The 14532-nt window shown below is 40.4% G+C and overlaps 1 protein-coding gene across 4 annotated transcripts in view; it reads right to left on the bottom strand.

Annotated features, from left to right (window-relative positions):
• Positions 1-14532, bottom strand: part of BABAM2 (BRISC and BRCA1 A complex member 2) — a 451290-nt gene that overhangs the window by 37365 nt on the left and 399393 nt on the right. For all 4 annotated transcript variants that reach the window (XM_030920637.1, XM_030920638.1, XM_010371190.2 and 1 more), the window contains one exon: positions 2925-3078. In XM_030920637.1, coding sequence (XP_030776497.1) covers positions 2925-3078 — 154 coding nt within the window. The remainder of the gene's footprint in view (positions 1-2924; positions 3079-14532) is intronic.

Genomic DNA, 14532 nt, shown 5'->3' with positions numbered 1-14532 from the left:
AATGGTGTTTCACTTGTGAGGGACAGAATCTGCTGGACAGCCATGAGAAAGAAAGAAGCACATGTGCTAGGAAAAGCCCTGGTCAGTGCCAGGAAGTGTCCTTTCTGAGGTTACATTGTTTAGAATTTTGCTCTACAGGAGGGAATAAACAGCTGATTCCACTCAAAAGGCTCCACTGCTGTTCATAAACCATGAGAGTGTTTATGTCATGGGCAGAGCTCCCCAAGTGAATTATAGCCTTTTACACACTGTGTACATACAGTATTTTCACAGGACAAAGAAACAGGGTGTGGAAGGAACGCTACAGTTGACCCTCCTCTCTTTCCACCCTTTGTCTTCAACCTTCTCCACCAATCTCAAGACTATACTGCAGGACAGTGCTTTCATGGTGTTTATCTGGCTTTCTGACATAGCCCAGGGAAGTTACTCAGTTCAGTTGAAGAATGGAAACTAAACTATTTCTTCTTGCTAGCACGAGCTGCTGGCTTTCTCTTTTATTACATTTAAAATGGATCCATCTTCGCTACAGTAGAAAGCAGATTTTTTAAACATTACTTCAGATGTTTTCTTTAGACTGGTGTTAACATAAAGCAAATGTCTCTTGAAACTCTGAACCAATCTGTTAAGATAAACAGGCTTCACTTACGATATTCCTATACTGAAATCATGGGCTTGTGGTCTGCAACTTCTTAAAGATTCAATTCATACTTGCTAAAATGTCTACTTAGGAAAAACACATGCACACACACACACACACACACATACTAAGATATCTTTGCCATGGAAACCACAAAGACACATCTGGTTCAGACTCCACAGCACATACCACAAATAGTGCCCATCTTCTAAGGGCAGATCCTACGTATACACAGGGAAAGCCCAGAAAATTAAATGATATCAATACTTCAAGCATAAAACATACTTTATAATTCCTTTTTTCCATTGTATTTCAAGATACGTAAGTCTTAATCACTGTTACTTGTTACATTTGCATATGCTTGCTTTTGTCCTTAATGGGATTGCGGACTTGGGTGCCATAGATAACAAGAGAAAATAAAGGGAAAGAGGAAGGCAATTGAAGTTTCAGGTAACAACTCTGGATTCTGCGATAAATCTGAGGCAGTCTGGGTTTCTAGAAGAAGACACTGTCATTATTTAAGAGTCTCAGGCTGGGCGTGGTGGCTCACACCTGTAATCCCTGCACTTTGGGAGGCTGAGGCGGGCAGATCACCTGAGGTCAGGAGTTCGAGACCAGCCTGGCCAACATAGCAAAACCCCATCTCCACTAAAAATACAAAAATTAGTCGGGTGTGGTGTCACGTGCCTATAGTCCCAGCTACTCGTAGGAGGCTGAGGCAGGAGAATTGCTTGAACCTGGGAAGTGGAGGTTGCAGTGAGCCAACACTCCTCAGCTGTACTCCAGCCTGGGCAACAGAGCAAGATTCTGTCTCAAATAATAATAATAATAATAATAATAAAATGAAAAGTTCTCAAGCCTGCTATAAGTGAAGGTCTTGTACTACAGAAAAATATAGGTGAGGTCAGGAGGCCCCATGGAGGGGAATGGGGTCTCTCTGGGAGGGGGAGGCAAGAACAAGAAGTCCTACTAAGTTCTTGATTAGTCATGGCTAACCAAGAGCATTCCAGATCTGGAGGTCCAGGTTTTGTTAGTAGGTACTTTGAAACTGTCAGAAGTTTGTATGATAAAGGCTTTATCTCCCTTGCTGGACTACAAATTCCATGAAGACAGGGACAATTTCTAATTTGTTTATCATTATATTCCTAGCATGGAGCACAATGCTTGTAACATGGTAGATGCTTAATAAATACTGGATGAGCAAATGAAGAGGATGCTTAATAGACAGTCTATATTTGTGTGATACTTTGGATCTGATCATCCTTCAGCTGGGATCACAGGTGTGAAGCATATGACTGTTCCAAGCGATAAAGTTATAACCACATGCTACTCTATGCTTTATTTTTGGAAACTGTGATTTTGATCCACTGCTTCTTCAGTCTAGGAGGCCATGGTTTATGAAGACTGATGTTCCAGACACCAAAGTCTTAAATATAAAAAACAATCAGCATATTTCTGTATTTACCTATTCTGTATGACTGAAGTGAGGCCTTCCACACTGAGAGGTTCATGAGCAATCGTTGTATCTCTAAACTCCAAACTTTAGCTAACTTCAACCTCTATGAAATCCTACTTCCATATCTATTCTAATAGCCCTAAGCTATTTGTGTAGCTGTTTATTTGACCAAGAAATACACAGGTCCTACTTTGGGCAACGGCTGTGGTATACACTGCAGAGACACAACGAGGTATAGAATTCAGGGAGATTCATTTCCATACCAAAGAGTAGCTACTGGCTCCAGGTGTTGACTACTAAGCAAAAATTCTGTTTGTTTACTGCCATCTGAAATTTTCCATTTTTTAAAAAAGTAGCTGCGAACATTTTCATCATTGATGCCATTTACCCACAACTCGAATTCCTGTTTAGTATTTATCCTCCAGTCTAAATAGAGAGGTCGTTTTCTGATAAATGCTACATTCCATGAAAAAAAAAAAAAAAACAAAAGCTGTCATGGCTAATTTTAGAGACCAACAGAAACAGCAGAAAAAGGAAACACTTTCAGATGTAGATCAGCTTCTTCCTGATGAAGCTACGAAGGGCCAAACAGTAAATATTTTTGGTTTTCTAGGCCATCCAATCTCTGTTGCAACTACTCACTCTGCCATTGTAGCATTAAAACAGCCATAGATAATAAGTAAAGAAATGGGTGCTGCTGTGTTTCTATAAAGCTTTATTTACAAAAATATGCACAAGGCAGGATCTAGCCTGCAGGCGGTGGCTTGCCAACCCCTGGACTAGATAAACAAAATGCTCTTATCTGTAGGAAATAACGACAGATTCACTTACTTTGCTCTTTTGGCCATTTCATTTCCATCCCATCTGGGGCTGTACGGATAATTTTTTTGGGCCTGGGAGTAAAGCTGTCCGCTGTTGGTAAAGTGATAGACGGACTGAAATGTGAGAGTTGGCTGGTCTCGAGGGAAAAACAGAGGCAGGTCAACTGTGAAGACAGAAGAAAGAAAAAGAAAGTTAGAGCATAAACACATCTTACGATTTTTTTTTTTTTTTAAACTAAATCCGAATGTTAGGTACAAAACTCTATTTGAACCACTAATACTGTTTGAGGCTTGGATGAAAGGTGTGGTGTATAGAGAGGGATCAAGAAATAAGTACAAGGTGACTTCTCCATCTTTGAGGAGTTTATAATATAGAGAGATAGATCACACACGGGTGAAAATGTCACCAATAGAAGGCATGACATGTAGGTGCTGTAAAAATGCTTTGAAATGGTCACAGAAGCTTAGGGAAGGATGCCTGGTCGCCTGCAACCATCTGACATTCCTGTCTAGCACTTCCCTGGATCAATACTCCATTGCAGAGTTCTCTTTCTATCTGTTTTAAGTGTCTAGTATAAACTCTTCAAGGGTTGGGCAATGTCTTCCACATCTATAATTTGATGGAGGAAGCGGGACAGAGGCTGTTTTTCAAGAATGCATTTGGAGAAGGGGTAAAAAGAGTGCAGGTGATAATCTTTCTACTTGATAGGATATGGCAACCAGACTACCAGGAAAAATGAAGTTATCACTCTACTTCCAATCAAGCAGTGAATGTTGATACTCAGCAGTTTCAATTTTTTCCATATGCATTCCCACATATATTTATATCTCCCAAATCAGTGGGAATTCCTTAATGGAACGTATAAGGGACTACTCTGAGCACTAAACATGTCTGCTGTGATAGTACAGGCTAATTCCAATCCTTGCTGTTAACATGTGTTATATGCTTTATCTTTTCATTTTGGGGTTAACTCAATTTTTAAAAGTAAACTGACTGACTTGTTATTAGTTGAGGCAAATCATCATTAAAAACACAGACTGTTTCAATAACACATTCTTAAAGGTATATAGTGTACATGTGTGTGAATGTTATCCACTTCTAGGACAAAGAATAGGAACAGCATAAGAATAATAAGAAAAACAAGTATAGAATTTTCTAGATTTATAGGGTACCTTCTTTATACACTTTATCTAATTTGTAACTCAGAACTCCATGACAGAGATATCATCTTCAACATTTGCATTTAACACGTGAGCAAACCTGAGACTCTAAGAGGTTTATTAACTTGCTCATGTCACAGCCAGGCAGGGGCAAGACTAAAATCTAGTCCCATGATTCAAACACTGGGCTCCTACTATGCCCCACATTGCCTTCTCCTGCTCCAAAGGACACTGGCCTAACCTGCTTACAACTCATTCACTATGTCACAATTTAGGAAGCTAAAGTTCTCATTGTGAAGGATGTATAAGGTTCATCTTTTTAGCTACATGAGGAAGATATATTTAAAAATACATACCAAATAATTAGGCCGGGCACAGTGGCTCACGCCTATCATCCCAGCACTTTGGGAGGCGGAGGTGGGTGGATTACTTGAGGTCAGGAGTTCAAGACCAGCCTGGCCAATAGGGTGAAACCCCATCTCTACTAAAAATACAAAAAGTAGCCGGATGTGTTGGCAGGCACCTATAATCCCAGCTACTTGGGAGGCTGAGGCAGGAGGATCTCTTGAATCCAGGAGGCGGATGTTGCCATGAGCTGAGATCACGCCACTGCACTCCAGCCTGGGTGACAGAGTGAGACTCTGTCTTAAAAATAAATAAATAAATAAATAAATAAATAAATAAATAAATAAACAAACATACTAGATAATTATACATCTATCACTATTCTAGTCTGGGGTGACATTCAACTTGGACTAGGTACTCTCAGCACTCAGTATGATTTCTTGAAGGAAAACTTAGGTCCACAGCAGACTTTTAAGCAGAAGCCAAAAAACTCCCAAGAATCAAAAAACCATCCAGTTGGGAGGGCCTCTTAGACCTCTGAGTGCACTTGACTCTGATGATGTCTGACTCAGTGCTGCAGGGGGTTTCTACAGATGAATCACACGACAACCAGAGAAAAGGGCACGATTTTGAATATACACTCTTTAGTCACATTTTTCAAGCACCACAATAGTGCGCTCTGAATACATGTCTGTTGGTGCCAAAGCAGAGATTTCATAATATATAGGAACAATACAAAAGACTGATTCAAATAAATAATTCAATTCAGAAATTGCTTTTGAGTCCCTGCATATTGCAAAGCATGATCTGTAACGTTTTCAGTCACTCTGCACAAATACTGCTTTCTAAAATTAACTTTGTATCTTTTCTCATTACTACTTCCATTTCTTCTGATTAATATTTATTTATTTATTTATTTATTTATTTATTTATTTATTTATTTTTCAGACAGAGTCTCGCTCTGTTGCCCAGGCTGGATGGAGTGCAATGGTGCCATCTCAGCTCACTGCAACCTCCGCCTCCTGGGTTCAGGCAATTCTCGTGCCTCAGTCTCCCAAGTAGCTGGGATTACAGGCACCTGCCACCACGTCTGGCTAATTTTTTATATTGTTAGTAGAGATCAAATTTCACCATGTTGGTCAGGCTGGTCTCGAACTCCTGACCTCAGATGATCCACCCACTTTGGCCTCCCAAAGTGCTGGGATTACAGGCGTTCAGTGAACCACCGTGCCTCTTCTGATTAATTTTTAAAAATGGCCTATTCACAGCCGGGCGCGGTGGCTTACTCCTGTAATCCCAGCACTTTGGGAGGCTGAGGTGGGCAGATCACCTGAGGTCAGGAGTTCGAGACCAGCCCGGCCAACATGGTGAAACCCTGTCTCTACTAAAAATACAAAAAATTAGCTGGGCATGGTGGTGCGTACCTGTAATCCCAGCTACTCAGGAGGCTGAGACAAGAGAATCTCTTGAACTCAGGAGGGAGAGGTTGCAGTGAGCCGAGATAGCGCCACCAGACTCCAGCTTGGGCAACAAGAGAAAAACTCTGTCTCAAAAAAAAAAAAAAAAAAAAAAGCCTATTCACATATACTTTGACTTCAGTTGTTTTATACTATGTACACTTTTGCAAATATAAAATTAGATTGAGATTAACCTCCAAAGCAATCATTACCGGCAGAAAGGTAACATGAGAGCTTCTCTACAAGAAAGCAATAACTTTAAACAGTAGAACTCAATGGCAATAATTTATAAATTTAAAGCAAATACAGTCATCACTCAGTATCCAAAGCAATGCAGATAATACCACAGGCTATGTGATTTTCAAGCTACTGGCTTTTTGTGGGGGGTTTTGGAATGCCTTCTATTTTCATTCTTATTATTTTGTTTTGTAGAAAATGAGCTGCTGATATTAATATTTTAATATGCTAAAAAATGATTTTTTCCCACCTATTTCGGAACCATCTTCTTTGACCCCCTAAATGCCCAGTTGGCATCAGAAATAATTCAAAATGTGAAGGAAATTTATCTACCTGGGCAAGTGAGTTGTTCTGATTTTTAAAAAACAGCAGCAAGGTAATGTTGATATGCACCACAATCCCCAAAAAGCATTGATTACATGATTATTTCTCCATGGAGATTTGTCTAACAAAGTGTAATTGAAGCCAATATTAAAATTTGAATACTTTCTCAGTGCACACAGTAAATGTATTATCAGGGGAGCAGTAATGGTCAGAGTACCTCAGAGATGAAATCGGTAATTCACATATGAGAAAATAAAAATTTTAAAATACAGTATCTTGCTCAACTTAACTAAGTTGTATCCTGTCTATATCAGTCAATGGTCAATAAAACGATGACTTACTTTAAAATGTTCTATGCATAAGAATGAGTTAATAACTAAAATATTTATGAGAAATACTTTGCATTTTTCTGACAAGAATGACTTGAATGGTACAACTTAGTCAAGATTAAAAAAATTAAAACTTGCTTTCCTTATCCACAAATGTTTCTGTCACTTCACTTTTGCCTATAGGTTAACTCATGATTTTCCAATGCATAGTAAAATAATTACTTTAGGACTTCCAACAGCTAACTTGCTCGGAAGGAACCGCCCAGATTCCAAGGATTTGGGGCTCATAGTTTCAGCTATATAAAAATTGAATACTTTAACCATTTGCTTTCTTTTTTCTTTCTTTTTTTTTTTTGAGATGGAGTGTCACTCTGTTGCCCAGGCTGGAGGGCAGTGGTGTGATCTTGGCTCACTGCAACCTCCACCTCCCAGGTTCAAGTGATTCTCCTGCCTCAGCCTCCCAAGTAGCTGGGATTACAGGCGCCTGCCATCATGCCCAACTAATTTTTTGTATTTTTAGTAGAGATGGGGTTTCACCATGTTGGTCAGGCTGGTCTTGAACTCCTGACCTTGTGATTTGGCCACCTCAGCCTCCCAAAGTGCTGGGATTACAGGCGTGAACCACCATGCCTGGCCAGCCATTTGCTTTCTTAGAACCTACTAGGTCAGGTTTGATGCTTAGATCATCCCATTTGATTCAGTTACTTAGTGTCGGTATTATTTTGACAACTGCTTCCTATTTCCTTCTTCCCATATACAGAGACTACATTTTGGTTGGCTTTTCATCCACAGAGGGGATGGTCTGCACTTGTTTAGTAGAATTTTAGTCACCATTTCTTTCTTCTCCTTTTTTTTTTTTAATTTTTAAATTTTAAATTTTTTATTTTTAGAGATGAGGGTGTTGCCATGTTGTCCAGGCTGGTCTCAAACTGCTGGCCTCAAGTGATTCTCCCTCCTTGGTCTACCAAAGTGTTGGGATTACAGGTATGAGCCACTGCACTTGGTCTCAATAACTATTTCTGAAGCATTACTTTCTTCAAGAACTTGCTGAAAGAAGTCACACCAAATGCTGCTTAATTCTACACAAACCAGGCAGTTCACAGGATGCATTCACAGGGCTCTGAAGCCCTGGGGGAGGGAGGAAGAATTAAGCTCTGCACCAGTTGCCTCACTCTGGACAGTCATTGCAGTGATGGGTTCCACGGGTTACAGTCTCAGAGCTTGTGGTGCTCTCCAGACAACAGCCAACCATGCGGCTTTGGGGGGAAGCCGAATGCACGATAAACTATGCTGCCTCTCTGTGAACTCTGGTGAGGTTCAGGTAGTGGCTGCAGTTCTACCTTCCCAAGCAAACACGCTTATCTATCCCTAAATGCTCATCTTCTCACTAGAACACGACTCCAGTAAGGTGGTATCTCAGTTCTTAAGACTTTCTAGAAATTTCTCACTTCTCCAAACACCTCAACAAAGGAAAAACGAATAGCCAAAAGAAATGCCATACCATGCATCTGACTCCCAGGATAGCCTATCAGACATTCAACATTTCAGGCACAGTTCAACAAGTTTGATTATATGATTTCTCCAGAAAAAAAAAAAGTATCTAATTATGGCAAAATGAGGACAAGGAACATTAATGGCAAGCAGTCACAATTCGCAGTCTAGCACAGAGGAAGAACAGAATAAATACAAGCAGGGTTAGGAGAACTGAAAGAATCCCAGTCTGGCCATCCAGTGTAGGAAGAAAAAGCTCCATACATCCCAGCTATCCCTTAAGCTATCACCATATAGTAAGTGATGTTCACTCCCAATCTTGATAGCGGTGGCGGACAGTTGTGTTTGCCTACCTAACAGCCATTCTCCATCCTTCTTTCTTATGGGCAGAGCCTTCCTCTCACCCCAGAGTCTGACAGTGCTGGATGTCACTCTCTCAGCCTTCCATAAACCAAGACATGGAAATGTGACTCAGTTCTGCCAACAGCCCCTGATGGGAAGTGGGCTATAGGTCTTTTGAGAAATATTTTCCTCTCTGATTAAACATATGTGTAAAGAGAAGCCCCCTTCTCATTCTTGCCTTAGAGCTGATCATGTGAGGTCTTGAGGCTTGGAGTTGAGGTGCCCATCTTGTGACCATGAGGCAAAGTCAGCTTGTCATCAATGTGTGGCTGGATTCATCATCCCTGAACTACCCAGCTCTGGATTTCTTGTTATGTGAGACGATCGTTATGATTAAACCTCTTACAATAGGGTCTTCTGATATTTGCAGTCAAAGGCATCTAAGGAAACGTTATTTTCTGAAGCTTCTGTTCAAGAAGGCAAGATAACTGTATAATCTACCTACATATAATTGTATAATCTATTTCAGAAATATTTCCACCAAGCATGGTTAAGAAAGCATTCAAGGCATATAAATAGGAAAGTTTTGGTTGTCTGGAAAGTTCAGTTTTGCGGGACAGTTCGATCCTTGAAAATGCCAAACAAATGAGGGGTTAACCATAATTGCTTCCCTGGGAGTGACATCATCAAATATTTTCATCATTATTCACAAGTTGGCCATTGTTTCATTTCTTCAAACCTTCCAAACTATATAGTTCTGTGCTTTCCCTCGTGTTGCTGGGTCGGCAGGGAAGATACTCATAGATTTGCTTTGTGGTGGTGATGGTTATATTCCCATTTCCAGTCCTCTCAGGACGCTCCAGTTCCTCGAAGCCTCATTAGGAAACGTTTTAACCCCTTGTTGAATTGCTGTAAAGTCACTCTCCAATGAGGATTCCATTTGAGGCTGATTCTTCCTGAGAAGCAATCTGTACGCTTTTCATTCCCAGGCTATCCCCACAATGCGGGAAGACTGCCATGTATTTACTGTCCCACCCTGATCTTACTACCTACACACGAAACCTTTGAGACATGTGGATTCCAACCACTGGACAATTAACACTACATATCCAAAATACTCACCTATAAGAAATATAAAAGTAACATTTTCCAATTCAGAAGTATCTATTCAAGGTATCTCCATTTATTATCACTACCTTTCATTTAAGTGACAAGAAAGACTAAATATTAACCAGATTTTGTTAAACGTGTTCTACTTTTCACTGGTTTAAGCTGGTTGTGATATAATCATGTAAACAAATTATCTTTGCTTTTTTTGTTTTTTGTTTTTTTTTTTGGAGACAGAGTTTCACTCTTGTTGCCCAGGCTGGAGTGCAGTGGTGCGATCTCGGCTCACTGCAACCTCCACCTCCTAGATGCAAGTGATTCTCCTGCCTCAGCCTCCTGAGCAGCTAGGATTACAGGCATCAACAACCACACCTGGCTAATTTTTTGTATTTTAAGTAGAGACTGGGTTTCACAATGTTGCCCAGGCTGGTCTCGAACTCCTGACCTCAGGTGATCCACCCACCTTGGCCTCCCAAAGTGCTGGGATTATAGATTATAGAACCACTGTGCCCGGCCTATCTTTGAAGTTTCAATATTACTAAACTGAAGCTTGAAGTTTCTTAGATTTTTCTACATATGCTAAAAAATCATATGGAAAGAGCATGGTATGCCCTTGAGGTCAGATAAACTGGGTTCAAATCTTGGCTACACCATTAATTAGTGATGACATCATAGCCAAAATATTTCACCCTTTGAATCCTGATTTTCTCATCTGTAAAATGAGGATAATAATTTCTATCTCACTGTGTTTGTTGAAAGAACTAAATAAAAACTGAACAGGTACTCAGTATGTGTTCATTTCTTTTCCCTACCACCCTTTCTTTAGGTGGTTTTTTTCTTCCATCTAGCTTTATACACTGTTTTGTATATGTGAAGTTTCTGATAACTGCAGCATACATTTCAGGTTCTTAAATTTTAACTATTTTGATGAAAATCTTTCTAAACTTCATGTCTCAGTAAATATGACATACTAAAAATAAATTAGCCATTTTTGGATGACAGAGAACACATTAAAAAGTTATACACCATGGCTCAAGTGTTAAGGAAGATTTAGCTTACCATTTCACAAATGCCTCCTACCTAAGAGCCCGCATTCCCTAAACCTCATTTCTGAAAATGCACCTCAAGTGATTTTAATTCACTTCCCCAGGTGGGGATCACTGCAGAGAACGCTGAAGTCCTTAAGCGTAGGGGCTGTGAATTAGTTAGTTTAGTATTTCTAGCACTTAGTACAACGCATGACACCCGAGAAACACTCAGTAAAGGCTCATACAAAGCACATGCAAATTAAAACCTCAGTGAACTTCCACCTCATGACCATTTGATTGACAAACATTTTAAAACTGGAAAATACCCAAGTGTTGTCAAAGCTGTGGAACACAGGGAATTCCCACTCCCTGATGGTGATGATATCAATTGTTAAACCCTTGTACAGTAACAGTGAAGGTGTACGAACTCCGTGACACAGCAATTCCACTCTTAAGAAACTGCCGCATGTGTGTAAAAAGATCACAGGAGAAGGCCTGATGTAGTCCCACTTGTGATAACAAAAACTGGAAACATCTTAAATGTCCATCAACAAGAGACTGGATAAATACACTGTGCACATTCTTTCACGGGAATACCTTACAGCAGTTTAAATGAGTGAGCTAGGGCTATGTGTGTCAACCTAGATGAATCTCAAGGACCAAATGTTCAGTGAAAAAAGCAAGCTGCAGATGAACACTGTTCAGTATATACTTACAAGGATCAAAAATGTGCACACATTACATAGTATTTAGGAATGTCTATGTAATTAAAGTATAAAGACATGCATGGGAAAGATATACACCAAATTAAGGGTAGTGGTTACCTCTGTGGGTGGGGAAAAGGGAGTGAGTGAAAGATGGGGATGCATTTTGGAGGGGCACTCAGGAGGCTTCAGCTGACAGTGTGCTATTTTCCTTTCCTATCCTTTCCCTTCTCCTTTCCCTTCCTTTCCATTCCTTTCTTGTTTTCTTTTTTGAGACAGAGTCTCTCTGTCACACAGGCTAGAGTACAGTAGCGTGATCTCAGCTCACTGCAACCTCCACCTTCCAGGTTCAAACCATTCTCCTGCCTCAGCCTCCTGAGTAGTTGGGACTACAGGTGTGTGCCACCATGCCTAGCTAATTTTTGTATTTTTTTGTAGAGATGGGGTTTCATCATGTTGGCCAGGCTGGTCTTGAACTCCTGACCTCAAGTGATCTGCCTGCCTTGACCTCCCAAAGTGTTGGGATTACAGGCATGAGCCACTGTGCCTGGCCTGACAGTGTGCTATTTCTTTTTAAAAAAATTCAGAAGCGATTACAGCAAATTACGAAGATTTGATTAAGGTGAGTACATGGGTATTTGTTTTCAGTCTTTATACACATGTGTATGCTTTACATATTTATAATTTTAAAAGTTTAAAAAAGCAAGACATTAATATTCACAGAAGCATAAATCAGTATGATTCCATTTATATAAAGTTCAAAAATAGAAAAAATAAATGATATATTTTTATGGCTATATACTAAATGGTAAAGCTATTGAGAAAATCAAGGGGGCAGTTAACATAAAGTTCAAGGTAGTGGTTCCTTCTGGGAGAGACACCCATAGAATGTCTATGAGACTGGCACTATTCTATTTCTTAAGTTGAGTAGTGTTTATGAATCTTTAAAGTGTGTGGATATGTTTTACATCATCGTGTGTGTGTGTGTGTGTGTGTGTGTGTGTGTGTGTGTGTGTGTGTATAAACAGATAAATAGTACTTTAAAAATGGGGACATTTATAAAAAAAACCTGAGGGTCAGGAAAACTGAATAGTCTTCAGAAAAAAAAAAAAAAAACCAAAAACAACCCACAGTGGGTAGAGTGCCAGGAAGAATGAGGGTGTCCATACCCTTGAGCTCATGGTCTGGAAAAGGAGACCTGGCAAGGTCAAGAAGCAACTTCAGTTCAGCATGCTAAGACAATGGCAGAGGCACGCACGCAGTGTCATGCAGGGAGAAGGGCAACTGTCTGAGGTTACAGCTCTGCAGAAGAGATGGACTTTGAGTTGGTTCTAGAAGGTTACAAGTTGAATCAGAATTGGAGCCTGGGGAATATCTCATAGAATGGAAAAGACTCAATAAAGCATTTGATCTTTGTAAACATAATTCTTCACTTTTTATTTTGCTCTTTTCATATCTCATATTCAATGTAGAAAAGTCATAACCTATCCCAGCATTTTGGGAGGCTGAGGTGGGTGGATCACCTGAGGTCAGGAGTTTCAGACCAGCCTGATGAACATGGTAAAATCCCATCTGTACTAAAAATACAAAAATTAGCCAGGCTTGGTGGTGGGTGCCTGAAATCCTAGCTACTCGGGAGGCCGAAGCATGACAATCGCTTGAACCGGGGAGCGGGAGGTTGCAGTGAGGTGAGATCACACCATTGCACTCCAGCCTGGGTGACAGAGTGAGGCTGTCTCAAAAAAAGAAAGAAAGAAAGAAAGAAAAGCCATAACCTGGGCTATCTTACCAATGTTTCCCACTACTCTCCTGCCCATTGTATCTGTGAAGAGAAATAGGTGACACAAAGATGAAGGAAGCAGATGCTGGTGTCAGGAAGCTCGCAGGCCAAGTCTTTCTCCCTGTCTGGAGGGTGCCCCTTGCTTTTCTGGGTTTATCTGGTTTTACTCTCATCAAAGTTCGGATGATCAGAAATGCCTCTTTTCTAGAACTCTGCATGCTTCCAACCTGCACTCCCAAGCAGGGCTCACTCAGGGTGAGTCCTCATGAGGACAAAGCATATCAGTGGCTGAGGCCAGGATGAAGGGGTCCTAAGTGCTTCTCTGTCCCTCTGCTTCATCCACTCTCTCATCCATCACACACTGAGTGAGCAGATTCTCTGTTCCAGGCTGCACGCTGAAACTGAGGGTCCACACTTCCTGGAGAGGGGCTGGGTGTGAACTCTGCATCTCCTGCCTGCTATGCCATCTGGGTTCTGTGCCCTCTGGATATACCTCCTATTTGGATCCTGGCCCCTTTGCTGCTCTGACATTCTCATTTCCTTAGGCCTGGCTCTGTGTTCATTCCCTTCAACCTGTTATTGCTTCCAACTCTGTGATGCAGTCCAAGCCCCGCCTTCTTCCAGGAAGCCTTCCTTGCATGCTCCATCTCTCAGTGATTTCTCTAGCCTCCATGTCCACATAATCCACTTCTCGGGGGATTGTTGACAATTTCAGTGTACTTATCTTTATGTTAGATCCCTACACGTGTGCCACTGGGTTAGATACACAGTAGGTAGTGGACGCATATTTAGTGACCAACTGGCATTGATTAGTGAGCAAATGGGGACTGTACTAAACATGTCCTAAGAAACATGCTTTTATGAGATGCAGAAAGAAACTGAGCAAGAGAGAACACCGTAAATAGCATTTAGTACTGTTTTAACTTCTATTTTTAAAAGAATTGAGTCACAATAAATAAACTCCTGGCCTGGGAGGATTAAAAAAGACATCTGGTTAAATTAAGGAAGAGTTTGATTAAAAGAATCCTTAAATAAATTACAATATATTCAAATGCAAAATCCTTAGCATTTATTGGGCAAAATCTTAAAAAAGTCATCAGCTTTTAATTTCAAAGAATTCATAGACAATGTACCAAATGTAAATGATCAGAAGAAAAAAGACAAATGAGTTGTCTGTGATTAAAGTAAGGGGTCAGTTTAAATTCCTGTCTTGAAAAATTAGAACAAAGCAGTTAGATACAAATTTGGGAATACTGTGAATACCCCAATGCGAAGTATGACTAATGTGGCTTTAGGAAGAAAAAAAAAAAGTC

This window comes from Rhinopithecus roxellana, chromosome 17 (genome assembly GCF_007565055.1).
Source record: "Rhinopithecus roxellana isolate Shanxi Qingling chromosome 17, ASM756505v1, whole genome shotgun sequence".
In the NCBI taxonomy this organism is placed as follows: Eukaryota; Metazoa; Chordata; class Mammalia; order Primates; family Cercopithecidae; genus Rhinopithecus; species Rhinopithecus roxellana.
The sequence above is the reverse complement of the archived record's forward strand: the minus strand, read 5'-3'. Positions and strand labels throughout refer to the sequence as shown.